This window comes from Anomaloglossus baeobatrachus, chromosome 5 (assembly GCF_048569485.1).
Source record: "Anomaloglossus baeobatrachus isolate aAnoBae1 chromosome 5, aAnoBae1.hap1, whole genome shotgun sequence".
Taxonomy (NCBI): domain Eukaryota; kingdom Metazoa; phylum Chordata; class Amphibia; order Anura; family Aromobatidae; genus Anomaloglossus; species Anomaloglossus baeobatrachus.
Window position 1 is genome coordinate 71,855,771 of NC_134357.1, and position 26,997 is coordinate 71,882,767.

Sequence of the window (26,997 nt, forward strand, 5' to 3'; positions counted from 1 at the left end):
ATGATGTCATAGCCATGTGACCAGTCTGGTGTGAATGTTGTACAGACATTGGCTTACAGACTGGTCATATGGTTATGACATCATCGAAGGTCTGTTAAAGGGAACCTGTCACCTGAATTTTCGCTTTGAAACTAAAAGAATCCCCTTCTGCAGCTCCTGGGCTGCATTCTAGAAAGGTTCATCTTCCTATTGGGCCCCCTTTCAGACCTACTGTAAATAAACACTTTAGAAAATCTTACCTTTTGGTATGCTAATGAGCTTTGCTGGCCACGGGGGCGGGCTGTATTTCTTCGGTTATTCCCCCTCCTGCCGCTGTTCGCCGTCCCCCTGTGTTGATTTAGATCGATGAGGCCGCCACCCTCATACTACGCAAGGCTCCTGAAGTCTCGCGCATGCCCAGTGGCACTATCGCAGGACTGAGCGCTGTTCAAATCGCGAGCGCCGGTGATGTAATTGCGCAGGCGCGAGATTATGGGCGGCGCTGTGAATGTCATCACTAGAGTCATCCAAGTACCTGCCCATAATCTCGAGGAAGGGACTCACCGAGCATCACACCGGACTGACCTCCAAATGAATCTGGGTTCGACGGGGCCAATCACAGCGGGTGACCGGTACTACCTGGGCGAGCAGCACCAAAAAGGGAGTAAAGACACCTGGAACCGTAGCATCTGACTCGGACTCTTATTACCGTCGCCCCACGCCTCGGCGCCAAGGGCCCTCGCCATCACTACTCCCCCATCAACCTCTCCAGGGCCCACTCCACCTGTGGGGAATAATACTATCTCTACCTGCTACTACCATCTGCCCCGGAGTACAGCGAAAGCAGTGGCAGCTGTTCCTTGGCCGCGTACCACAGGTGGCATCACGACAATCATCTACCTACTACAATCCCCATCATCATCCCTCTTTATTGGTGTACACCTCGGGGCACGAAGCCGGGCAGACCACCACGACATCCCAGATCATCACACCGGCCCGGTGACAAGTAATTCAGGTACGAGACCCCCCGTGCCTGATGACCCCTGCCCCTTGGGTGCTACATGCACATCGTGCAGTGCACAGGTGACATTTCAATGGTCTAATCGTAAGACGAGCCTGCGATCCCAAAAGGTAAGGAAATTCATGCATTCTCTGACCACAACTAGAGAACACTGACCTGGATCTTGGTCCAAGGTTGCACAAAGATATTCTCTCATCTCTACTATTCAGTGTTTTATGACTTTCTCTCCCCATCACTATCACTTACCAACGTCCCTCACTATCCAGATTCAGATTGGCTGATGTATTCCTTCCATAGACTTTTATTCGGACTATCATAGTCCCTCCTGATTGGATGCGTGATAGCATGTGATAGGATAGCTGCATGGCATTATAGGGAAGCCTGCTCAGCTGTGCCTAAGGGTACCTTCACACTTAGCGATGCAGCAGCGATCCGACCAGCGATCTGACCTGGTCAGGATCGCTGCTACATCGCTACATGGTCGCTGGTGAGCTGTCAAACAGGCAGATCTCACCAGCGACCAGTGAACAGCCCCCAGCCAGCAGCGACGTGCAAGCGACGCTGCGCTTGCACAGAGCCGCCGTCTGGAAGCTGCGGAGACTGGTAACTAAGGTAAACATCGGGTATGGTTACCCGATGTTTACATTAGTTACCAGCGCACACCGCTTAGCTGTGTGAGCAGGGAGCAGGGAGCCGCGCACACTGAGCGCTGGCTCCTTGCTCTCCTAGCTACAGTACACATCGGGTTAATTAACCCGATGTGTAATGCAGCTACATGTGCAGAGAGCAGGGAGCCGCGCACACTGCTTAGCGCTGGCTCCTTGCTCTCCTAGCTGCTGTACACATCGGGTTAATTAACCCGATGTGTACAGCAGCTACATGTGCAGAGAGCCGGAGCCGGCAGCACAGGCAGCGTGAGAGCTGCAGAGGCTGGTAACTAAGGTAAATATTGGGTAACCACCTTGGTTACCCGATGTTTATCTTGGATACAGCTTACCTCAGCTGTCAGACGCCGGCTCCTGCTCCCTGCTCGCTTCATTTGTCGCTCTCTCGCTGTCACACACACAGCGATCTGTGTGTCACAGCGGGAGAGCGCCTTTGAAGAAAACGAACCAGGGCTGTGTGTAACGAGCAGCGATCTCGCAGCAGGGGCCAGATCGCTGCTCATTGTCACACACAGCGAGATCGCTAATGAGGTCACTGCTGCGTCACAAAAAGCGTGACTCAGCAGCGATCTCGGCAGTGAGCTCGCTGTGTGTGAAGCACCCCTAAGGTCTGGTGAATCTTCTCTAGCAGATTCGATCTTTTGCTTTGTGTAAGTTGCTGGTTGCAAATCACAAATTGTTCAGATTTGTTGGGTATAGCGAATATCATAAAATTCAACAATATAATTGAGGTGCAAATCAATTTATTCTAGTAAACATAGTATCAGACCATGTGGCTACTATGCAAACCTTCGGAGACAGTTGGCTTAGCCTTGGTTGGTTGCATAAGCTTTAGTGGTGAAAAACTGTGCAGGAAACCCTTTCCACAATGACATTATTAGCAACTAAAGGAATTGGCTCAAGGGTCACAAAGACCCCGTAATTGTAGGGGCCCATTTTTTTTCTTTGCCATGGAGCGCACGCTCTTCTCGGTATGTCAGTGTTTGCTTGTTTGTTCTGTGTTCCAAATCTGTGGCACAATAAAATGAAAAATAAGCTGTAAGATAGCACCTAATGTGGGGGGGATTAGGCCAACGGCATATGTGTATATGTTGAGGGCTGTCAACCATGGGGAGCTGAGTGGGGTTAAGCCAGTCAAAGACCTTCCTCTTGGACTGGTCATCCTGAGACATATAGTCCCCTGTCTACTATTTAAAGTATGCCACGGGTGTGTCACGTGTGACAGACAGTCATGTGGTTTCTGGCAATAGAAGGTCAGTGTGTTTGGCTGTGCCAAAGATTCACTGACTGTGTATTGCTCGTGCTTTTAGTATTCATTATAATTTTAGTATTCATTATAATAGGCAGCTTTCCTGCTGGATTTTTATCTGTCCCCCTTTTGGACCCAGCAAGAGCTCGCCTTCCACCCAACTGCTGATCATCAGCATTCTCTTGCTGCTTAAATACGCCATTCTTCCCTGGACTGGTGCTGGTAATATTATTCAGTTCATTTTAGCTCTGGTTGCAAGCAGGTGGCTTGTACTCCTCTGTGATATCGTTGCCGAAGCTTTGCTCAACTCCTGCCTGAGTCATCTGTGAAGAAGTAGTTCATGCTTTTTTTCCCCCCTCCTTGTGTCTTCCTTTAGCTTTTAGTGGGGTTGACGAAGAGCTCATCCCACCCATTCCCTATTTAGGGTCCAGCACTAAGGATACCTAGGGTCAGGTATCCAAAACAGCGCATAGGTGCGGGACCTATCTAGGGTGATGAGGGACCAGCAGTTTGTTTAATCAGGGGTCAAAGTCTCCTTTTTCCCTAGACGCAGGGGGTCTCCTTCCCTTCCCTTTCGCCACTCGCTTGGTACTTCCCTGTACATAGCGTGACAGTATGTTTGTCTGAAATGCAGCAGTATTTGAGAGCAAAATATACCCAGTATATGATTCATATTTTAAGGCACTGTAAAATTTCACTCAATCCAGCACTAGAGAATATAAAATAGCTCTTCAATATGGAATAGAAAAACATAGAACAAGAAGAGAGATCATGTAAAGTAAAGTCTTGTGTTTTAGGCTTTTTTTGTTTGTTTAATGTACCTTTTCAGTATCATTCTATTTAAACAAGCTTAAAATATCTATGGCTCCAACAGACGCCTCCATCGGTTACAAATCTTGAGATTCTAATCAACTCCGAGAACACCAACTGATTATAGTCCAACGTTAATAGAACATTGTCTACACTCAGCCCATTGTTGGTGTAATGAGTTTAATGTGCTTCCGAAGAAGGTTTAGACACCAGTTCATTATTTCCACACCATGCCACATATAGAACTCTTAATGCAGAAAAAATCATGCAGAACACGGAGTATATAGAGTGGTGTTCATGCAGATTTTTTCCCTAATCCTGGTTGCTTTAAAAGTCATATTCATCATTGTTTATGAACAATGAGCCATAAAAATCCTAATTAAAGATGTAATTACACTGAATAAATTCTTAGCTGAAAATGAATTATAGATTTGTTGGAGGCACAGTTAATATATCAATGGGATAAACCACCACAGTCTTCATCCATCATTTTAAGATAGAGTCTGCAAAGCAGCTAATATGGTTTTAACTCCTTCTGGGTTCAACTAAATGAAAATTCTAATATGCCTAATTCTAACTCATCAAATGTGACTATACTCAGTGTATTTTTCATCTTGAAAAGGAAATTGTTATATAAATTACTTATGATTAACACATAAAACCTACTGCGTGATAGAAATGAAAAAGGTTGTCGACTACATTGATATTGGTAACAATCAGTATCAGATCAGTGGGGATCCGATATCCAACACCTGAACCAATTAGCTCTTACGCACGCCGAATATGGCCGGCGGTAAACCGCGGCCAGAACCTAAACGGCACAGCTTCAATCATTGTTTAGTGGCCATTCTTGGGAATTGCAGCTCAGCTCATAGTCATTTGAGAATAGGTCGTCAATATACCAGAGTATTAAACAACACCCTTTATATTTCACCAAATGCTTATCCACACATAAAAAGCCAAGAGAATCCTCCAGCTAACTAGAGATGAGTGAACCTGAAGTTCGATGTTTGGGTTCGGAAACGGACTTCCAAAAAAACCCTAAAGTTTGGGTTTGAAGTTGGAGTGAGTTACGAGTGCAAATCACTCAAGCGAGCAGCTCTGGGCTTGGCTATGATTGATGCGAAGGCCTGGGCAAGCCGCACAGTGTTTTATTGGCTCACATTGAGGGTAAAATCAGTGTGATCAAATGCAGTGTGCGCACACATTAAACAAAAATTTGAAAAATTCCACCCACCCTCTTCCGGAAGTGATCTGCTTATGGCTGGCTGCATGTGGGTGGAACCATGAACTGCCCAATTACTGAACTCCATGGAGGTTCAGGTCAAGTCAGGGTCACAAACTGAACTTTAAGGTTCAACTGTACCTGCCGAACCCGAAATTCCAAAGATTTGCTCATCTCTACTAATATCTGTGGGACATTTTATACTGCTCTGAAATGTTTCAGTGCATCTGGTGATGTTCTGTCTGTATTCTCCTGTGAATACAAATAATCATAATCATCACTAGGGATGAGCGGACCTGTGGAAGTTCGGTTCAGCGGGTTCATTCGGACTTTATTTAAAGTTCAATTGGGGACACTGACTTGACCTAAAACCCCAGTAGAAGTCATTAATTGGGCAGTTCTAGTCTCCAACCACATGCAGCCAGCCAGAAGACTTCCGGGGCAGGTGGGCGATGTTTTTCCATTTTTTTTTATTTGGTGCACACTACGTCCGATACACGCTGTTACCCACAGTGCGAGCCGCTCAAACACTGCACTGGGCTGAGCACTGAGTGTACCAGGGCACAGCGATTCTTGCTTGAGTGGTTTGCATACATAAAGCACCTGATCTCCGTACACAAACTCTCTTTTTTAAAAAAAAATGTCTGTTTCGTTCGAATACCAAAACTCAGGTTCACTCATCTCTAATCATCACATCTGATATCACAAAGCAGCGGATAGTACTACTGAGCATGTGCGGTTTAGTCTTACTAGTGTTATCTTCATGCTTTCAGAGTGGAAGTTTCTTGTTTTTTTTATTTATTTTTTTTAGGCAAATCACCCCCTAACTTTAGGAAGGGGTAGTGGGTGTTCTTAACAATAGCTCTCATGCCATTGCTAAGAATTAAGTGAAATGTAGTTTCCAATCACTGGAAATGGCCAGAGAGGAAATGTAACATTAATAGAAAGGGGCCTGGGCTGGAGAAAAGACATCAGAGGGGTAATAATAAACATAAAATTAGGTAAGGGGGTGTCTATAAAATGGGATAACTGAAGCAGCAATAGTGCTAGCTTGAAAAAAAATAGTGGAAACCACCTTTAAGGCCTCATGTACACTTGTGTATTGTGACTCAGACTATGAGATGCACAAAGTTTAACTCATAAAATCATATGAGGCTTTTCTGTGCCTCCATTTGCATCTGATTCTATACAAATATGGAAAAAATGGCATGCATAATCAGATTATGGAAATAGCAGGAGCAATATCTATAATACAGCAGCACACAAGGCGCCTATGGCTCTGTATCTGGTGCCCCTTTCTCAGTTTGGTTGTAGTTATGCTACATTGGTCTGGTGGCTGACCACCACCATGCCATGCACACCTGACCTTGGTTTGCAATATATTACTCCTGTTGATGGCTGTTCACATTCAGCCACCTCACCCCTTTTTCACAGGCATTGCTAATTAAGCACCATACTTGGGTCTGGTCTGCCTTTATTTATGATTGCTGGTCTGGCACTGTGAAGGTCAGTTCTGATATAGTCCTGGTGTGTGTGGCGTCTGCTGCACATGCTGGGACCTGGGCTGCCTTTTATCCGCAGTTGCCTCTTTTTGTGACATGGCAGCAGTTATATATAGGTTACAGGTATATGTGCTCAAATATGCTTCTGCTTTTAATTTATCTAGGAGGCCGCATGTGTGAAGCCCCACCGGTGTTGTGTCGGTGCATTACCTTCAGGGACTCCACGTAGCTGGATCTGGTCACAGGTAGGGAATCTTCTGTTTTTGATCGTGACGCCACTCTCAGTATTTGCGGTCAGAGGGGACCGCCACTGCAGGTTAGAGGACGCCTGGGGCTGATGGTGGGTGCAGTCGGGTGTAGTAGCCTCCTGAGAGTGAGGCAAGCCCCAGGGCCCTTTGTAAAGCTGTAGTACCACAAGTCGCAGAATGACCACACACAGGCAGAGTGTCTTTCAGGGTTTTTACTCACTTCAGGTGGCAGGGTGAGTAACCCGGGCGTAACTGGGATGAACCAGGTGGGAACCAGGTATCCTTCCGGCTGACTGTATGAGGGTGACTGCAAACTCGCCTTCCTTAGCCCTTGGTGGTTTGGGGTAACCCCGACTTTGAGTCCCTATGGGGGTCACCCAGGGAAGATGCTCCAAGCCTCTCTCCCCTTCTTGTTTTGCCGTGTGCTTGTTCCCCGGACCAGGCCACTCCAGCCTCTTGCCTCCTGTGACCTATGGGCCCAATCTTGCGGTTACGTGGCTGCGGCTTTTGTAGTGTTGTGGTGTGGGCTTTAAGAGCCCCACACCGGCAGGTTTAGCAGGGAAAGGTGAATCTATCCTCGCTTCGGGATCTGCCGCCCGGTTGGGCCTGGTGCTCTCTAGAAGTCTCCTTACTTCCCACTCCGTGCACTCTCTAGCTGAAGCTGGCTTTCAGGCAGCACTCCTAGTTGACCGTTCTCCCCCGTCTGTAGTCACTGCGCGGGCGCTGTTAGACAGCAACAGCCCCACAGGTCTGCTCCTCACTGAGCCCTCTGGAGTTCTCCTCTAACCGGCTCACATCTGGGACCTTCACTGCTGTTCCTGTCTGAGCTTCACTTTCCTGCTGCTCACTCCTCCACACTCTGCTGCAGACTCTAGACTGTTTACTCCTCCTTCTCTTTTCCCTCTTGTGCCTGCCTACGCCACCTAGCAACCAGATTCTCCACCACACCCCTTGAGAGGAGATGGAGGCTTTTGGCCCCCTCCACTATTCCAGTGGAGGTCAAGGCTTTGCCCCCTCCTGGGATCCCCAGGGGTCCTCTCAAAGGTACATGTGTGAGACCTGATCACTATGCGCCTGTGTTCCACACCCCTGTCAGCCTTCTGGATTACCTGTATTGTACTGTCCCCAGCATGGGTGCAGTACTCAGTGGTGCCTGACCAGGTCAGGGGCGCCACATTCCCCCTTAGTTATCACCAGCACGTCCTCGGGCTGCAAGACAACATTTTAAAATGCATAAAACATTAAAACATGTAAAACATTTAAAAGCACCAGGTATCAGACATCACCACCCTCCACCCACAAGTCCGTTAACCCACCCAAAACCCTCTCAGGAGGCAGGTCACCGGTCCTGTTGGTAACCAGGTCTGGGCCATCCGTTTCCCCAGACCTTTCCTCCAATCTTCCTCTCCCGTTGGCCGCGACTTCAGCCACTTCTGGCAGGATGTAGAGGCGGCTTTCATGGGCTGGTGGTTTCAGGGTATACCTGGCCTGGTGGATCCGCGCCGTCAGCCTCTTCTGGCAGGATGCAGAGGCGGCCTCCACAGTTGGTGCTGGCCAGGTACCCTCTTTGTGGTGGTGAGCCAAGGCCCCATAAACAGGCGTGCTCTCTGGTCGCAGGTGAGCCAAGGCCCTTTTCTACGGACGGGCCCCCCTGGTTGCAGACGAGCCAAGCCCCTAAACAGGCTGGCCCTGGTAGTGGTGCCACTGGTGTAACTATTTACACTGCGAGAGTTTGTGGCTATAGCAAGTTCATAGCCTTAAAGTTTATTTCTCACAATAGTTTTTGTGGGCGCATTTCTTAAACGTTGCAAACAAAACTTTTCAAACTTTAACTGGTCAAAACTTCTTACTTTCCTTTACTTTACTCCTCTTTTTCACTAGGGCGTGGGCATGTAGGGCACCGGCACCTGTGACTTTCTTGCTCTCCGTCGTCGTCCGTGGTTGTTTCATCTGTAGGATCTTTGTCTGTGGTTGTTTCATCTGTAGGTTCTTTATCTTTCCTTTCTTGGTCTTCGTCTGTTTCCTGTTCTGCATCTGTTTCTGTATCTCTGTCTTTTCTTTCTTGTCTTTCTTGTCTTTCTTGTCTTTCTTGTCTTTCTTGTCTGGGACATGGTGCTACGTCTAAGGCATAGTAGCCCCTTTCTCCTTGATGCAAGGTGAACTGTACTAAGTCCCCAATTTTCAAATTTCTGCCTGAATGTCCTCTGGGCAGGTGGGCTTGAACATCTCTCCGATTTACAAATATGCCCTCTTTTATTCCTTTTACTACAATAAAGCCGTATCCGCTTTTCAAGTTGAAGTCCTCTACTATTCCTCTGTAAAGGGGTCCTCTAGCCTGGGCTTTGGACCTTCTTAGGCACCTTTTCTCCTGCAGGTCTCTGGCTGTGACCTCTCTCTGCTCTGGAGACTGTGGTGTTGGAGGATACTTTGCTCTGCTGCGCCGTGTCTTGCGGGCTGGGTTCATGCCTGTGGGCTCCCAGGTGAGGTCTTTGGGTTGATCTTCGTCTGCTGACGGTGTCAAGTCTTCCTCCTCCCAGCGGGAATAGGGCAGCATCTCCGGCTCTGGGTAGGGGTCTGCTGCCGTTGGCGTCGGAGTCAGCCCTTCTGCTTCCTGGCCTCCTCTCCCCCTTAGTTCTTCGCTGCACTCTGGTTGTGGCAGTGCTGGGGATGGGCTTTCTTCAGCTGGTCTGGGCGGTGGACTCTCCGGCGCAGCTGCAGGGGTTGCCTGTATTTCCTTGGGGGTATGCGGAGGGAGCAGATACCGATCCACCATCTCTTGCGGGAACTGGGCCTCCAGATCAGCCTTCAGCTTCCAGTATTCAGGGTCCTCTCCTATCAGGGTCTTCCTAGCAGGGACCTCTCTGGACTGGGGAGCGGTGTCTGCTCTGGCCTTGCAGGCCGGGGAAAATGATGAGGTAGTCTTCTCTTCTTGGCGGGCCGCGCCCTGTATGGCGGCGGCCTGGTCTTGGCGGGCCGCGCCTTGTATGGCGGCGGCCTGGTCTTGGCGGGCCGCGCCTTGTATGGCGGCGGCCTGGTCTTGGCGGGCCGCGCCTGGCATGGCGGCGGCCTGGCTTGGCATTTCTGTCGCGGCCGGTTCCTGGCGGGCCGGACTGGACACTGCAGCCGCGGTCTCACTTGGCGTCGCAGCCTCGATGGGGTCCGTACAGGCTGAGTCGGGCGTCGCTGCAGTGATCGGAGCTTGGCGGGCCGCACCCGGCGGGGCTGCGGCCTGGTTCAGCATATCACTTGCGGCGCGGACGAGCGTCGCTGCTGCGTTGGGGTCTTGGCGGACCGGGTTCAGCAGGGTGGCAGCCTGGGTCAGCGTCACACCTGCAGCACGGATGAGCACTGCCGTGGTTGTCGGAGCCCTGCGGGACAGGCGGGGCATCGCTGCAGCGGCCTGGGCTTGGCGGGCCGCACCTAGCGTGGCTGCGGCCTCACTCAGCATTGCCGCACCGGGCGCCTCCTCTGGGACCGCGGTCGTAGCAGCTAGGGTCGGGGCTCTTGTTCTAGCCGGGGCATCACTCGACTCACCCATCGGGGTCTGAATCGTCGTCGCCGCTCGATCCAGCAGGCTCCGCGCTGCTCCCTCCTCATAGGTCCGCACCGCCGCAGCCATTTCCAGGAGCTCCGTGCGTTCTTCTCTGAGCCGTCGCACGATCCCGGCCTCCAGCCGGTCGCAGAAGATGGCAAGCTCCCGGCACCACCAGGCAGCAGAGCCTGGCTCTGGGTATCCGCGTCTGGACTCCATTTCTGCTCTCCGCAGCAGCAGGTTTGTGGCTTCCCTTCTCTCTCGCCGTTTCTGGACGCTTCCGCTTTCTTCATCAGCAAGGTCAGAACTCTGCAGAGGATCTCTGGGTAGCCACACCTCTTCGTGGGCGGTAACTTCTTCCAGCGCGGGCTGCTGTTGTTTTTCAGCGCGCTTTTCATGGTGGCAATATGGCGGCGCTTCCAATTTTTCAAGCGGACCGCCCAGGCACATGGTCACCTGTCTGAACAGGTCTAGTCCTTATCCTGTTCGTGACGCCAGATGTGAAGCCCCACCGGTGTTGTGTCGGTGCATTACCTTCAGGGACTCCACGTAGCTGGATCTGGTCACAGGTAGGGAATCTTCTGTTTTTGATCGTGACGCCACTCTCAGTATTTGCGGTCAGAGGGGACCGCCACTGCAGGTTAGAGGACGCCTGGGGCTGATGGTGGGTGCAGTCGGGTGTAGTAGCCTCCTGAGAGTGAGGCAAGCCCCAGGGCCCTTTGTAAAGCTGTAGTACCACAAGTCGCAGAATGACCACACACAGGCAGAGTGTCTTTCAGGGTTTTTACTCACTTCAGGTGGCAGGGTGAGTAACCCGGGCGTAACTGGGATGAACCAGGTGGGAACCAGGTATCCTTCCAGCTGACTGTATGAGGGTGACTGCAAACTCGCCTTCCTTAGCCCTTGGTGGTTTGGGGTAACCCCGACTTTGAGTCCCTATGGGGGTCACCCAGGGAAGATGCTCCAAGCCTCTCTCCCCTTCTTGTTTTGCCGTGTGCTTGTTCCCCGGACCAGGCCACTCCAGCCTCTTGCCTCCTGTGACCTATGGGCCCAATCTTGCGGTTACGTGGCTGCGGCTTTTGTAGTGTTGTGGTGTGGGCTTTAAGAGCCCCACACCGGCAGGTTTAGCAGGGAAAGGTGAATCTATCCTCGCTTCGGGATCTGCCGCCCGGTTGGGCCTGGTGCTCTCTAGAAGTCTCCTTACTTCCCACTCCGTGCACTCTCTAGCTGAAGCTGGCTTTCAGGCAGCACTCCTAGTTGACCGTTCTCCCCCGTCTGTAGTCACTGCGCGGGCGCTGTTAGACAGCAACAGCCCCACAGGTCTGCTCCTCACTGAGCCCTCTGGAGTTCTCCTCTAACCGGCTCACATCTGGGACCTTCACTGCTGTTCCTGTCTGAGCTTCACTTTCCTGCTGCTCACTCCTCCACACTCTGCTGCAGACTCTAGACTGTTTACTCCTCCTTCTCTTTTCCCTCTTGTGCCTGCCTACGCCACCTAGCAACCAGATTCTCCACCACACCCCTTGAGAGGAGATGGAGGCTTTTGGCCCCCTCCACTATTCCAGTGGAGGTCAAGGCTTTGCCCCCTCCTGGGATCCCCAGGGGTCCTCTCAAAGGTACATGTGTGAGACCTGATCACTATGCGCCTGTGTTCCACACCCCTGTCAGCCTTCTGGATTACCTGTATTGTACTGTCCCCAGCATGGGTGCAGTACTCAGTGGTGCCTGACCAGGTCAGGGGCGCCACACATGGAACATGAAATACATAATATGGAGTAGGACCCCCTATTGAGATTTGCTGTGACGTGGCAGGGGTGGCTCAAAAAAATTGATCAATTATTTGCTAAAAATCTCATTTTGTATTAGAGTACAGTTGGAATAAATCTGTGAATTTGCACTTTTTATATGATGCATGCCACTCTCAGATTGTGCTGGCTCCCCTTTTTTTTGTTTTTGTTAGGATCACACAAGGTGCCTATGGCTCTGTATATATGGAGCTATAGGAGCCCTCTGGACCCATCTTTGCTGTCGGATGGAGACCTGGCTATGGGTAGAATTTTCGTTTATGATCATCAGCCTCCATCAATAAATTGTCATGTTGACTGCTGCCCTTTTCATAATGATTGCTGCTGACATTATTGATGACCTAGTTAATTAGCTTAATAATCTACTTTCTGAAAGCAGAAATCAGCAGTGAGCTATAAATTGGCAATCAAGACATTAATAAACAGGTTTATGTAAATTATTTAAAAATGAGAATTCCTTTCTAATGCAGCACTTACTTGGTATGGTAATAGGATTTGCTACATGGATATTCCTTAGGTAGTACTTCATTGTGATTAGTGTTTAGTATATACACGTCAGCAATTGACTTTCAATGGTAAGAATCAGGGATGAAATTACAAGTCTATGCACCCCAGATGAGTGATGTCAAATGGCTGATTGGTTGCTACCAGTGGTTCAGAAGTAGTGATTCTAGTGGCAACTTACCTTCAAAGGGCAGACATCACCAGATACCACCCATCTGCAAAGTAAAAATTGGGTAACAGGGCAGCCCCAGACCGCATACAATATGTATTTGAAACGATAAAGGTCCACATGGTTCCTTAGTTATACATATGAGTATTGAGGCATATGCAACATATTAAAAAAAGTCCAAGCCTCAACTACCCACCGACCAGAAAAAGAAAACAGACTACACTTGGATGATGCACTTGTAAGAAGGTGTCCACTGCCCTGACGCCCCTGAAGATGTTATGGTTTTACACAAATGTTTTAGAGCAATGTATTTTTCTGTATGAATTTTTCCTGTGAAATTTGACAGGCCGCCATTATGTGTCACTGGGCCCCTGGTCCCACAGTGTAAGGGAATGTAAGGGAGTGACAGATTGACTTTGTTTTAAAACGGGGAGGACAGTTTAGAGCACAGAAGAGATATAGGAAAAATGAGCTTCCTTTTTCAGGCAGATATGGAGTAGTGACAAACAGAGAAAGGACCTACAGGATCAAATTCAGCAGAGTGGAGTAGTGTGGTATGGAGGATCCAGGCAGAGAGAGAAAGGAGACAAGAGGGAAAGAAGCAAGTGGATTGAATCAAAGTAGTAAACCCTCAGTTATGGAAGGTAAAGCCACAGGGAAAAGAGAAGTGCACCCCCTTCCTAGGCTGGCTGCCATTCGTAGTGTGGAGAGGAGACGTGGCCAGTGTTGACTGGTGGGGTTCCCTGACACGGCAGGAACAAGGGTTCTAAGAGTCCTCTTGTTAGAATGGAGCCGGAATGTTAGTAAAGAGGAAAATAGAATGCCCATCCCTCCTCTCCTTGGTGGCTGTAGCAAAAGAGTCGGGTTCTGTGAAGAAAGCAATGCCTGTGAATGACCTTGGTGTAAAGACTGCCTTTAAGAAGTAGAAGCTGTGTGTTAAACGAATCTACAGTAAAGTTGTTATGGTTTTAACCAGTGGTGGACTCGTTACTGATAGCGCGGCGTGTGATACCGATCAGCGTGAACAGAATCCAGAGAAGCCGGATGAAGGCCAAGATGAGCAGCTTCCAGCAGGTACCACCTCCACACCCACTGCATACACCACTCTGCTCCCCCGTATCTGTAGCGTGCCGGGGTGGGTTCAGGACTACAACCCTCACCCACGACTGCCTCAACCTGGTTTGTTACACCCCAATAGCATTCTGGATCTGTTTATATCATGGACCCATTGATTTGAATCCTTTTGATTCCTAAATCGGATAAAAATAAAAAATAAAAATATCGGACACGTCGTCATTTGTCTTTTTAGCACAGTGATGTGCCAGCCCTGTAGACTATAACACAGAATATGGAAATAAAATATGGATGTCTCAAAGATGCCCTTTATATAGGAGTAAATGCATACTTTAAAAAAAAAAAAAAAAAGTAACACTTACCGGGTCCTATACAAAAGCCAGCAATTATTCCAATCACAAAAATTACACTAGCATAGCGCATCCACGCGATCCGAGCCTGAAAGAGAGAAATACTTGTTACATTTTCCAAATACAGTCATCTCAATTCCCTTTTTTTTTTTTTTTTTTTTTAATATAACATTGTATGCTTAGAGGTTTTATCTGAAAAATGGTAGGTTTTTGTTTTGTTAGTTTTTAAATTCCAGACACAGCGCTACTCTTGTTCTTTATATATATATATATATATATATATATATATATATATATATATATATATACCTATACATATACACACATATTGTAGCATAGCCCTATTCACTTAGGTCAGTATGTTAAATTTTAATATAACTCCACTATGTGTGTGATGAAATTATTTGAATGGTATAAAACAGATATAATTTAGTTGACTTAAACTGAAGTTCAGCTTTGCCTTTAAAATATTAAACAAGTGGCCCTCAGGGGCTCATCTGAGGAGTTGGCAGTATCTTGTTTGAAGGGAATTTTTACCCATAAACTAAATCCACCACCATTAAAGGGAACCTGTCAGGTCCAATATGCACCAAGAACCACGAACAGTTCTGGGTGCATTATATATACATTGCTCAAAAAAATAAAGGGAATACTTAAACAACACAATTATATTTTAGTGTTCCCTTTATTTTTTGAGCAGTAAATCATCTCTGCCTAACTGTTCCTGTATATAGTGGCATACATAAAGAGATCTTTAGAAAAAGTATCTCTAAAGATCCTTTATATGTTAATGAGTTCGCAAACTGTTTGTAAGGTCATTATTTCCCCTGACTAGTCCACCCTCTTAGTATGTTAGCATGCCCATACGGGCGTGCTATCATACTATTCAATGCCCATTGCCCAGCATCATCGGTGGTGACGCACGTACCTATGTCTGAGGTCACCGCATCAGACGCAGAGTTTAGAGTCAGTGAGGTCAGAAGTCACTGCACTTCCAGTCATGTGCACTATGAACCCAGGTGTACATGTCCCAGCTTCAGAGAGCTTCTTTTGTATATACAGCCTGTGTATACAACCCACAGTTCCTTTTGTATATGCAGCCTCTACTATGTATACAGCCCAGAGCCTCTTTTGCGTATACAGCCTTTTTTTGTTTATACAGCCCACAGCCTCTATTGTGTATACAGCCTCTATTGTCTATGCAGCCTTTATTATATATGCAACAGTCCCTTTTTGTATATGCAGCCTCTATTGTGTATATAGCCCACAAATTCTATTGTGTATACAGCCTCTCCTGTATACAGCCCACAGTCCCTTTTTGTATATGTAGCCTCTATTGTGTGTATATAGCCCACAGCCTCTTTTGTGTATAGCCTCTATAGTGTATGCAGCCTCTCTTGTGTATACAGCCCACAGTCCCTTTTTGTATATGCAGCCTCTATTGTGTATATAGCCCAAAGCCTCTATTGTGTATACAACCTCTTTTGTTTATGCAGCCTTAATTGGTTATGCAGCCTCTATTGTACTATATATACATCTTGCAGACTCTTTTGTATGCAGACTCTTGTGTAAGCAGCCTCTATTGAGTATACAGCCAGCAGCAACCTCTATTGCATATTCAGTCTGCAGCAGCCTTTATAATAATTATTATATATATATATATATATATATATATATATATATATATATACACACATACATACATACATACATACACACACACACACACATACATACATACATACATACATACATACATACACACACACATACATACATATATATACACACAGCCTGTGCATGCACATATGCAGTAGTTTTTCTAAGAGTGGCTGGTGGGACTATGAAATGTTCGAGGGATGGAGGCGGAGCTGGGGTGGAGCCTGGGCAGAGTCTCGAGGGGGCCCAAACATTTTTCCAGTATGGGGCCCTAAAATTCCTAGTGATGGCCCTGGTTGGAGGAGTGGTCACTGGTTACACACGCACTACCACTATTCCCACGGGAGATATGGGAACCCATTCTCATGATCAGTAGGGGATCCAGGAATGAGACTACTATTAATCAGACAATTGTCACCAATTCTGTTCGATATGTGATAAGTGCTGCTGTTTGTGAGATAGCCACTACATAATGTAGCAGAAATAACTTCACAAGTAGTCTTCAAGCCAAAAGAGGAAAAAGAAAGAAAATACAGAGAAGAAGGAGGAGAAGAAGAAGATGGAATCCATGGAATAGAACAATGTAAAAGTCACAGTAATCTTAGCGCAACAAATGGAGCCATCAGCAACAGCATTAAGAAGGTGTTCCTATCACATAAAGCTCAAAGCTTCCTAAAACGTTGCGTGATAAACAATAGATGTAAGGAGACCTTAACTGAATCTGTAAGCGACTTCAAGATTGTACCATAAGGCTATGTGCACACAGTGCGTCTTTTTGACGCTGCGTTTTTGTGCGTTTTTGGCCGCTAAAAACGCACAAAAACGCACCTGCGTCGAAAAAACGCGGCAAAACGCACGCGTTTTGCCGCGATTTGGTGCATTTTTTTGCTGCGTTTTGCTGCGTTTTTGCTCACTGCGTCTTTATGCGTTTTTTATCAGTGAACAAAAAAAAAAGGTCTGATGTCATTTCCTTCTTCAATGTGTTCTTCATTCTCCACTAGTGTATGCAGAAGAGCAGACAACTTCAGAACTACAAGGCTCAGCATCCTCCATCCAATAGTGTATGCAGGAGAGCAGACAGCAGCTGTCAAACTACAAGGCTCAGCATCCTCCTTCCAGGACTGTATGCAGGATTTCTTTGCCCCCCCAAACAAAAAAAATGACGTGGGCTTCGCCATATTTTTGGATGCTAGCCGGGTCCAGCAGGCAGGTACGGGCTGCCCCCCAACCCCCAGCTGCCTATTTGTACCCGGCTGAGAACCAAAAATATAGGGAAGCCCTTTTTTTTAAATTATTTCATGAATTTCATGAAATAATTTTAAAAAAAAATGACGTGAGCTTCGCCCAATTTTTGAGTCCAGCCGGGTACAACTAGGCAGCTGGGGATTGGAATCCACAGTGCAGGGTACCCATGCTTTCTGGGCACCCCCGCTGTGAATTGCAGTCCCGCAGCCACCCCAGAAAATGGCGCTTTCATAGAAGCGCCATCTTCTGGCGCTGTATCCAACTCTTCCAGCTGCCCTGAAGCCGGGTGGCTCGCTGGGTAATAATGGGGTTAGGGCTAGCTGTATAGCTGGCCCTAAGCCCGAAATTCATGGTGTCACGCCAATATTAGACATGGCCACCATGAATTTCTAGTAAAGATAAAAAAAAAACACAACACACAGAAAAATATTTTTATTAGAAATAAAACACAACACAATTAGTGACTCCATCTTTTTTGAAATAAAGAACCCCCCTCCGCAGTAATCCTGGGTCAGGGTCCCGCGCTGTCCAATCCGGATCCAATATCATCTGATCGGTTTGCTGGAAGGCAAAGCGATCAGATGATGTGTCAGGATCAAGTGCCTGAATCCCATCACACATCAGCTGATTGTATAAAAGCCGTTTATACAATCAGCAGATGCATCGGTGCAAAAAAAAAAAAAATAATACTCACTTATGTGCTGATTACCGGCAGCTCCTGCAGCGATGGGGCGGGAGTCTGATCCTGTCCGATCGCTGCAGCAGCTGCCGGTAATCAGGGATGAAGTCTACTGACGCATCCGCTGATACCGGCCGGGCGCCCGCGTCACCGCGATATTTACGATCACCTGATGCGTCAGGTGACTGCATCAGGTGATCCATCGCCAGGTCCTGCATCCATCGGAGCTTTCCCGGCCGTCTGCACACAGCCGGAGCGGGGGTGGCGATACCGTGAGAGGAGATGGGAGCGGGCATGGCACCGGGAGGCTGCAGACAGGTGAGTATAACTTTTTTTTTCTACTGTTAACTTTTGTTTTCGCAGCCGCTTCCACCTCCTGCCTGTACATGGCGCCGTACGGCAGCATACATGCACAGGACGGGAGATGGAAGCGGCGGTGACAGTACCGGGAGGATTCACGCTTCTGTATATACTGACAGAAGGAATCCTCTTCCTGTACACGTCACTTTACTACCCACCTCCTGCGTTTATAGCTGCGTTTTTGGTCTTAGAAACGCACCAAAACGCAGCTATTTGCGTTTCTCATTGCGTCTTTCAACATCCCATTGAACTCAATGGATGAAAAGCGCAGTGAAAAACGCGGGAATAATTGACATGCTGCGCTTTTGTGGTCACCACAAAAACGCAGCTGAAAAAAAACGCTGTGTGGGGACAGCAAAAATGAAAACTCATAGACTTTGCTGAGGAAGCAAAGTCATGCAGTTTTGAGGCCAAAAACGCACCCGAAAAACGCGCAAAAACGCCGAGAAAAACGCACTGTGTGCACATAGCCTTAGATTGTATACATGAAGTTAGGAAATAAACAGGGACATAGTCTGGAAAGTGATTGCTGAAGTGTAAGGAGTCTGTCTCTCTTCTAGGTAAATCTCTGTTGGAGCTCCATGTCGCTACTTTAAATTTTCCTCTGCCTGTGGGGCTCTGATAATGAGTTAGGAAATATTTAATTAAGTTCAGCAGTAAAGATTCATTACTTTTACTATACATTATAATAGGCTGGTACCCTGCATGGAGGTCTTTTCCTACCATTGTCTTAATATTACTTACCTGAAATACAAGGGCTACAGTAATCCCAGCACAGCAGAACCCCATAAAACTAAATCCACCAATGATAAGAGGTCGTCTGCCCAACTTCTCCACTGTAAAACACTGCAAATGTGCAAAACGTTTTAGTTTTAACTAGTACAAGTCAGTATTCGTTGCTACATAATTGCTAATTAAGTTATAAACTGGGTTTTTTTTAGCAGTTTATTTTCATACAAAGGTCAAATGATTCACCTTGAGATGCAGCTAGTAGGAAGAATTTAGGCAATGATCATCGGGAAAAAGTATGTAAACTAGCAAGAATGCTGTCTCTTTAGTGTAACCAATAGATGGCTATCCTATTTTAGATGCTTAAAGCAATTGCCTCAGGATCCTATCCTGAGGATCGCACTGCTCCCCTGCCTCACAGTGTCCTGGTCACCAGAGGGGTGGTACGCTCTTTATGACTGATAGTTTGAGCTGGTGGTAGGACACTACTCCATCATGAATTAAATCCTGCAGGGCACGCAAGGTCCCCCTGCTCACACCAGCACATGTCCAGGCCCGTTTGAAGTTTGCCAATGACCATCTGGATGATCCAGAGGATGCATGGGAGAAGGTCATGTGGTCAGGTGAGACCAAAATAGAACATTTAGGTATCAACTCCATTCGCTGTGTTTGGAAGAAGAAGGATGAGTACAGCCTCAAGAACCCCATCCCAACCGTAAAGCACGGGGGTGGAAACATCATACTTTGGGGGTGTTTCACTACAAAGGGGACAGGACGACTGCACCGTATTGAAGGGAGGATAGATGGGGTCATGTATTGCGTGATTCTGGCCAACAACCTCCTTCCCTCAGTAAGAGCATTGAAGATGGGTTGTGACTTTGTCTTCCATCATGGCAAGGACCCGATACACACAGCCAGGGATACTAAGGAGTGGCTCCGTAAGAAGCTATTCAAGGTCCTGGAGTGGCCTAGCCCGTCTCCAGACCTGAACCCAATAGAAAATCTGAGTGAGCTGAAACTCAATGTTATCCAGGGACAGGTACAAAACCTGAAAGATCTGGAGAAGATCTGTATGTAGGAGTCGCCAAAACCCCTGCTGCAGTGTGTGCAAAACTGGTCAAGAATTACAGGAAACGTCTGACCTCTGTAACTGCAAACAAAGGTTTCTGCCAAATATTAAGTTCTGTTTTTCTAATGTATCAAATACTTATTTCATGTAATAAAATCCAAATTAATTATTTATAATCATACAATCTGATTTTCGGGATTTGTGGGGGGATTCTGTCTGTCACAGGTAGAAGGGTACCTACGATAAAAATTATAGGCCTCTCCAGTGTTTGAAGGAGGGAAAACTTGCAAAAACAGAAGTGTATGAAATATTTATTTTCCCCACTGTGTGCGTGTATACGTATGTACAGTATGTATGTATACTGTGTATATAGTGTGTGTGTGTGTGTGTGTGTGTGTCTGAGAAAAAGAGAGAGAAATATTTATATTTATTTACTATATATCTAATATATAAAGCTCAGTATATGTGTCTGAGTGTATGTGTGTGGGTGTGTCCGCTAAAGGAATTCGCACCGTCGCATTTACAATCACAAAATTTTGCACAGATGCCCCATGTGACTCAGGGAACGTCATAGACTATGTTTTGACAGGAAAATTTAACCCCGTGCTTTACAGTTACTCTCAAAAAAACATGTCTCCATTTAACTGAATGGAGGTGGGAGCTAAAGGTCATTAATAGCAACTATTAGTGGTTGCTATAGGAACAAAATAAACTGTTAGTATAAGAAGCTTATGTGTGAGGTAATATGATGTCAGTGGTGAGACGGATAGAGAGAGACAGAGACAGCCCTGGAAGGAGACAGCTGGGCAAAGAGACAGCCAGGCAAAGAGACAGGCGGGCAAAGAGACAGGCGGGCAAAGAGACAGGCGGGCAAAGAGACAGGCGGGCAAAGAGACAGGCGGGGAAAGAGACAGGCGGGGAAAGAGACAGGCGGGGAAAGAGACAGGCGGGGAAAGAGACAGGCGGGGAAAGAGACAGGCGGGGAAAGAGACAGGCGGGGAAAGAGACAGACCTGGAACGAGACTGACCTGGAACGAGACTGACAGACAGATAGAGAGAGACAGACAGACAGACACACACAGAGAAAGAGAGAGACAGACAGAGGGACTGATACAGAGACAGACAGAAACTCGAAGAGACAGTCACTATCCCGGGCAACGCCTGGGTACTACAGCTAGTATATATATATATATATATATATATATATATATATATTTACACAAATATAAGTACATACAGTGTGTGTGTGTGTGTGTATATATACAGTTAGGTCCAGAAAAATTTGGACAGTGACAATTTTCGCGAGTTGGGCTCTGCATGCCACCACATTGGATTTTAAATGAAATCTCTGCAACAGAATTCAAGTGCAGATTGTAACATTTAATTAGACGGTTTGAACAAAAATATCTGATAGAAATTGTAGGAATTGTACACATTTCTTTACAAACACTCCACATTTTAGGAGGTCAAAAGTAATTGGACAAATAAACCAAACCCAAACAAAATATTTTTATTTTCAATATTTTGTTGCGAATCCTTTGGAGGCAATCACTGCCTTAAGTCTGGAACCCATGGACATCACCAAACGCTGGGTTTCCTCCTTCTTAATGCTTTGCCAGGCCTTTACAGCCGCAGCCTTCAGGTCTTGCTTGTTTGTGGGTCTTTCCGTCTTAAGTCTGGATTTGAGCAAGTGAAATGCATGCTCAATTGGGTTAAGATCTGGTGATTGACTTGGCCATTGCAGAATGTTCCACTTTTCTGCACTCATGAACTCCTGGGTAGCTTTGGCTGTATGCTTGGGGTCATTGTCCATCTGTATTATGAAGCGCCGTCTGATCAACTTTGCGGCATTTGGCTGAATCTGGGCTGAAAGTATATCCTGGTATACTTCAGAATTCATCCGGCTACTCTTGTCTGCTGTTATGTCATTAATAAACACAAGTGACCCAGTGCCATTGAACGCCATGCATGCCCATGCCATCACGTTACCTCCACCATGTTTTACAGAGGATGTGGTGTGCCTTGGATCATGTGCCGTTCCCTTTCTTCTCCAAACTTTTTTCTTCCCATCATTCTGGTACAGGTTGATCTTTGTCTCATCTGTCCATGTTAAAAAATATACTCTTAAATATATTTTTCTTCAAATACGTAAAGCCGCATGAAAGAAAAGACCTCAAAAAATGTAAAAAATAAATGTATTTTATCTATTTAAAAATGATTGCCAAGGTTCAGTTACAGAAAGGAAAAAAATAATATACTTTGATAGCTTATGTAAAAAGGGTTCATTTAGTCCATACTGAACAATGGGAAGTCTTTACCCATCTCTCTTTGGCTCCTGAACGGCAATGCTGGGGATGTCATCTCTTAGCCTGGACAACGTGTCATATCTTGCAGCACTGGAGTCTTCTTACCGCAGGCAGTGTGGAGAGCGCCCAGTAGCCCCCTCCATCGTGTATTATATACCAGCTGTTCAAACCATATAGGGCCTTCTAGTGTAACACAGTTGAATATAGTTCCATATTACGTAACCTTCTGGAAACTTCGGAAAGCTTCGGGAAGGATTCAAATATATCCCTCCATGGTCAGCACAAGTATATTCAATATGGGCATATTTATCCCTTATAAACTTTATTAATAACCTATGCCCTCCAACATAAACAGAACTATGAACGTATATGTCTTACTATGAAATATTTGATAACTTGATGTATTAATTTCAATCATTTTACAATTCCCCCTTGAAGTGGGTGGAGCAACCCCGAAAATTAATTAATACATCATTAAAACAACAAATCTTCTTTCCTTATTTGGCGATAATGGATTAATATCAATAATAATGATGAAGAATAATTAATTTGTAAATTCAATAATATAATAATGTGGATTTATGTTATGACAGGCTGTGACTGATCAATCATATAAAAATGTATATAACTATACTTCGCTAGACTTAAAAAGAAATGCAAAAACCAAATCCGGTCACCATATGATGTCCTCTGAGTTGATGTCTTCTTATCTCCGATGTAATCCGGCATAAACACAGTCTCTTAGAAATAAATCCTTTGATAAAAATGGATGGTTACCGATTTAGTACAGTCCCGTATTGCGTTTATCATTGTTAGATCAAAGTCCATAAACTTTATTCTTTATTACAAAGTCCATAGCCAATGTTGATAAACCACAGTTCATGAGTGTAGAAGAAGAATAACAAAAGTCTTTGATGTCTGTGCAGTGCAATTTACATTAGTCACCTTTTATCCTCCATGCTGCCTGTTGTCGAATAACAGATGTTAAGACGTTCTTGGTCAGCACGACAGGGGTTAACTTTAACACGTCATTGCTCTTCTTAGTAACTTTAGGGAGGTCTTAATGCACAGACCATGTGTCATTGTCCATCCTGAAATCATAGGACTATTGTGTTTCTGAGATGCAAGCACAATAAGTGTATTTTGTATGTTACACAGTCTTATTTGAGACGTTACCTTTTGGACCTTTTTGCAAAATCCCTTTTAACTTTAGGAAAAAATATAAAGTCTTTTTATCTTCTCTAATCTTGATTGAAGACTGATTCATTCCCTAATCTAGATACCAAATATGGCAATAACTATCACTAATAAATGTCACAGCGTACCATAACTCTAATACTATAATACCATGTCATTATTATTATTATCGTAAAAGTATTAATATAATTGATACTCAGAATGATAAAATATTGCATAATGGTATAGACAATAGTATTTTCTTGTAATGACCTTTTTTTGTCATTGGTGCATTACCCTTCCAAACCCATAGGTGGCAATGTGTTGAATGTAACCAAAATATAATATAAAGTATGAAACAATATAATGTGTACCTATAACATGTATCATATTATAAATATGAAAGCAACAATGTGGCTTTTAGTTAGATCATTTGTAAATTATAAATCAAAGCAAATAACCTTTTAGAAAAGACTGGATGATACCATCAAAACACAATAATATCTATTATAAATTATTATTGATTAAAAATATAATATATATTATTTGTAAATATAGGAAGGTAAACCTAGATGTACCTTAATCTTCCATCTTTATTACTCTAATTTAATTTATTTGATTTGTCTATTATTTATTAAATAACCTACTATAAGAAAATGTGTAACTATAAGTAATATTTCACCCTTAATGTGTTAACATACTAATATAAAAATAATGTATTACCAGAAAGTAAACAATTGTATGTATTGATGAAGGAAGTATCTTTTCTTCCAAAAAAAAAAAAATGGAACTTTTCCCCTTTTCATATGATTCATATTTAATAAAGTAATATTCTTATATTAGATATTACTGAACTAAATATTGAAGTGTTTTCTCAATTGAGATATTTAAAATCTGAAGAAAAAAAATAAAATTGTAGAATTAAGATTTTAATTTAAAAATGTGAATATTAAAATAATTAATATAAAAAATATGAATAAAAAGAAAAATGAAAATCGGAATAAAAATAAAACTTGAAATAAAAATAAGGCCTTCTATGTATATAACACCTATGTCTTTAATAATACATAACCTTAATGTTACCAGTATCTTATAAAATTACCAAGCCTATCAATAACCAATAAAAATAATTAAGTCATGTAACCTTGCAAATAATACACTTCTCTTAGTATATAAATGCATTATGATATACTTCAAATATATATTTTTTTTTCCCAATTCTTCCTTTGTACTTGAAATATTAATTATTAAAGTATCCTGTAAACACATATATTTATCAAATATAAATGTGTGTGATTGAGACCAAACCTCCCCCTTTCAATATCATGAAATATGATATTATAAAAATTAATATGTTTAGATTAAATTAAATTAAAATTTGTGTGGTATATCTTCAAGACCATATTATCAATATCACTTCCATATTTGAAAAGAAAAAATGATTACCAATCTGTGTATCAGTAAAAGAAGTGACTAACACAAAAAGATATAAGAAAATCAAAACGTTATAACCTTATTCTAGAATGTAACTATTCAGAATAAACCCTTAATAAAAAATCCTAATATCTCTATACTAAAGAAATATGTCTAAGAATTAAAATATATATCTTGTATAAATTCCTTATGTACTATAACTTATTTATTCTATATCGTATACATACATATCTTATAACTTCTAAGTTAAAACAAAAATTCTCTTTTTTTTTTTTTCTCTCTGGATCCAAATACTTTGACTTTAGCAGCTGCTCAAACAATCAATCATTCATTGACACATCTATGCACACAAGACTGTAACATACTTTCACATAAAAACATAGACGGACTCAAATCCCTGTATTCCCAATTATTCTATGCGCATTTCAAAGATTATGTTACTAATTTGAAGTACTTCTCGAAAAAAACAAATTCCAATGTATTACACACTGTACATATGACCATGGAACAAACATTTATTTTTAGCTTTTAGTATCAAGTCATGCTCTGGTCACGTGCAAGGAACACCATTCCAAGACAGCAAGCAGTTTTACTACATTCCAAAGCTCAGATTACATTTCTAATAACTCTAAAGGAGATATATATATTCATAAAAAAAACGTTCAAGTATACTTCTCTGACCATTGGTACCTGAGAAAATAATAATTATTATTCAATCATGCTTTCGCGAATTAACCTTACACAAGAAAATATATGTTACCTGATTGAAGACAAGAACATATGTAAAAATAAAAAGTTAATACTTCATCAATCTGTTTTACTGATAAATTCTGAGGGAAATAAAAGAATAAAATTATTATCATATTTATGATAAAAATGAAACACTTAAAATCCGTTACTTTCTCTTATTATTTTATTTTAAATATTATTATTCATATACAGAGATCAAATTATTAAATTTATAACATTAAACTATCATTTGACTAAATGAAAATATGACCTTGATTTACTATCACTACTTCTAATATATAAATATATTCACTGTATATGAAAAATTATGATTATCAAATAGCAAAATTAATTTATCCAGAAATCCCCTTTTATCCAGCTAAAAACCAAACCTCAATTTTTGCAAGATTCGATTTATTACAGTAATTTCCAGAAAATTGGAATTGAAGTTATTTTGTAACTCAATTTTTTTCCTTAAATGAGGAAAAATATCTTTCTCTGGAAAACCACCCAGCTGTCGCTGGCTGTCAAATTCTCTGGACGACTTTTTTTCTTTCACTAGTGACCAGGGGAGAGAATCCGCACAAGACACCTGTTTCTGTCTTTCAGGGCTTTTAAAAATCGCTTGTCTGAGATAATCGGTATCAGATTTTGTGACAATTTTCTCTTTCATTGAAGGTGACAAGGAAAGAGGGGGGGTGTATGACTTATAATTCACATGAAATTTCCTGCGAATTTCATAAATTTTGTCACAGAAATATCTGGATCTGGGAGACACTGTTGGTTTTTCACAAAAACTCACCCTTTTTTGTGTTGGTTTTTCAGAATTAATTAATTTCTGTTTTGATTGACTTTGGCGATTTCTAACAAAATCGATAAATGTCGCACATTCGAATAGGGACTTTTTATTTAATGCCACCGCACAGGCTGCATTGTCAAGGAAATTAAATTTCTTGATGAATAAACGTATCATTCCATCCAATCTGACATTTGGAATAACCGCCCTATATAAACGTTCAAAAACGGACATAAATGAGAACGTACTCTCATTATGTTCAATTTGTAATTCCTTCAACATCTCATAGTTTGGATCAGATTCATTCCTTGTACAGAATATGAGATTTTTCAGCCTTATGATGTCGTTATCATTTGAACAATCCAATGTCTCATTGTCAGAAGACTTTTTTAATGCCAATTGTCTAAAAAAATGCTGAGGTAACCACATACAGAATAACTGATTCGTCTCACTATTGGTTAAATTTAACTTCTCGATGGAACCTTCAAAAACCTCTGAATTTCTGCAAACATGTATTTTAGGATTATATGCGGGAATTAATTTGCATATGTCCAATAAATTTTTTCTAAGTGTAATCCCTAACTTAGCCTGTTCTATTTTTAGAAACTGATCGTCGCCATTTTCTCTCTCCACGTGTCTTTTCTGCACGTGTCCCATTCTGGCTCCTCCCCCTTCTGGCTTC

At 43.8% G+C, this 26,997-nt stretch overlaps 1 protein-coding gene across 2 annotated transcripts in view; it reads right to left on the bottom strand.

The window, feature by feature from the left end:
- LOC142310844 (solute carrier family 2, facilitated glucose transporter member 9-like) overlaps positions 1–26,997 on the bottom strand; it is a 156,494-nt gene that overhangs the window by 13,693 nt on the left and 115,804 nt on the right. For both annotated transcript variants that reach the window (XM_075348589.1, XM_075348590.1), the window contains exons 9-10: positions 18,821–18,922; positions 14,146–14,221 (exon numbers count right to left, since the gene is read on the bottom strand). In XM_075348589.1, the coding sequence (XP_075204704.1) occupies positions 14,146–14,221; positions 18,821–18,922 (178 nt within the window). The remainder of the gene's footprint in view (positions 1–14,145; positions 14,222–18,820; positions 18,923–26,997) is intronic.